General features: G+C 59.7%; 1 protein-coding gene across 1 annotated transcript in view; it reads right to left on the bottom strand.

The window, feature by feature from the left end:
- KIFC3 (kinesin family member C3) overlaps positions 1–2,038 on the bottom strand; it is a 17,913-nt gene that overhangs the window by 7,539 nt on the left and 8,336 nt on the right. The window contains 1 exon segment of the mRNA XM_019475004.1: positions 571–636. Coding sequence (XP_019330549.1) covers positions 571–636 — 66 coding nt within the window.

Raw genomic sequence — 2,038 nt, 5'->3', positions numbered from 1 at the left:
TACCCCAGGGAGCCCCAGCCTGCCGTCCCCAGGGGACCTCCTGCCTGCTGTTCTCAGGGGAGCCCCCAGCCTGCTACGTCAGGGAGCTCCAGCCTGCTGCACCTCAGGGAACCCCCAGCCCACTGTATCGGGGAGCCCCCGGCCTACTGCACCCAGGGTAGCCCCCACTTGCCACAGTGGGGGCCCCCCAGCCTGCTGCATCAACGAGCCTCCGCCCGCTGCCCCCAGGGAGCCCCCAGTGTGCCACACTCGGGGAGCCCCCGCCTGCTGTCCCCGGGGTAGCCCCAGCCCCCAGAGGGGCTTTCGCTTCCCGCCGCAGGGTGCCGGTGCCGGGGAGCCTTTGTCGGCTGCGCCCCGGGGCCACCGGTCACGACACTGCGTTGGACAGAAAACCCCACAAACTTTCATCCCTCAATGTCTCTCTCTCGGCTTGCAGGGTCCCAACGGCGACCCTGGGGAGGTTTTAAACCTTCTACGCCCTCCCCACGTGCCCCCTTCCTCCTCGGGGGACCCACAGCTCCGGCATCCCTCAGGGCAAGGGTGGCTCAGCCCAACCCCATGGCAGCTCACCAGCTCCGAGCGCAGCCGGCCGATCTCCTGTGCCTGCTCCAGGAGCTTCGCCGTCAGAGTTTCAACCTGTCAACACAGCAAGGTTAACCAGGAAGCATCTCAGCAGTTTTCGGAGGAGACCCTGTGGTGCCACCAGCGTCCAGTCTGGCTTGCACCTTCGTTATGCCTTAATTTTCCACCTCGCTCTGAGCGCCTGATTCACATGAACTGATTAAAACAAGCGTTAATGAAAGGCTTGCTTCGACCTTGTTCGACCATGGGTATAATTTGTCCATGTTGAGCATTAGCAGAAACCATTATTAAAAAAAAAAAAAAATAGCATCGTCTTTGGAGAAGGAAAAAAACAAACCTATCCGTGTTTAAAGAGCTAGAAGTGCCTCGTCCTGCCCTTCCAACACAGCTTTGCTTTGCCTTCTCTATTTCTCTTTCTAGGAAAGTTATCTTGGGAGAAAGAGGGAGCAGGAGCTCTTTGAGAAGTCCGCATGTCCAAGTCCGATGGGAGGATGCTCCCCAGCCACCCCTATCCGGGCATCTGCCCATCCCATGGGGACCAGGCTGCCCACCCTACAAAACGAGGCGGATTTCATAAATCCTCCAATTTTTTGTGCAGGGAACAGTGAGGCTCCCCCCAAAATACGCAGTTATTCGAATTAACAGCGCCAGCGAGTGCTTGGCAAAGCCAGCGGTCTCGCGAGCTGTGTTTTTACGGGGGTTGCCCACCTGCTCCGTGCCTTGTCCCCGTGCCCAAAAAACAATGGCCGCTGGGTGAGCATTGCCACCTCCCCAAAACTTACTCCAGAGAGAGCCGGACCTGGCCGTGCGCTTCACCGCCATCCCCCAGATCCCCAGCCCAGGTCCCGGTTTCCCCGCGCCCAGAAGCCGCTGAGCCACCAAACCCCTTGCCCGGACACGACACGGCAGGCTATTGCCCATTCCCAATAACCAGCTTTTTCTAAGCAACCGGGCCTCTGTGGACCATAATTTAGGAACTGCTGATTAATAACAAATGCAGACGTGCTGACATTGTGCTGTAATTAATGACGGTAAGTTATTAAGCCACGCCCTTGTGGAGATGGCAGCGCGGCAGGCAAGCACCTCCTGTGCTGCCCCGCGCGCTCGGGAGGGCACCGCCGGGGGTTCCGCGGGCGAGCTCCGCGCGCTTACAGCCACGAGCTGGGGAAGGCGGCTGCTCCCTGCCGGCATCGGGAACCCCCCTCCCTCCACAGCCGGCCTCCTCCGCTCCGGCTGGGGGGCCGAGTGCGCGCCAAGCGCACCAGCCTCGCGCTTGAGTGGGAAAATCCCATTTCCATATTCAGTAAGGTAGATTATTAAGGTAGTTTTTAAAGTATTTTTAAAAGAGGGGAGGGACCGAGAAGACAGAGTCACGGCTTGTTACGGGGAAGCTGCCACCCCAGCTGGCCAACGCGCAAGCCGGAGCCTGCCCCCTGCTCCCTGTGCCAGCGGCACC

The sequence above is a fragment of the Aptenodytes forsteri genome, unplaced genomic scaffold (assembly GCF_000699145.1).
Source record: "Aptenodytes forsteri isolate BGI_AS27 unplaced genomic scaffold, ASM69914v1 Scaffold14, whole genome shotgun sequence".
NCBI lineage: Eukaryota > Metazoa > Chordata > Aves > Sphenisciformes > Spheniscidae > Aptenodytes > Aptenodytes forsteri.
Note: the sequence above shows the minus strand (reverse complement) of the source record. Positions and strands in the feature narration are given on the sequence as shown.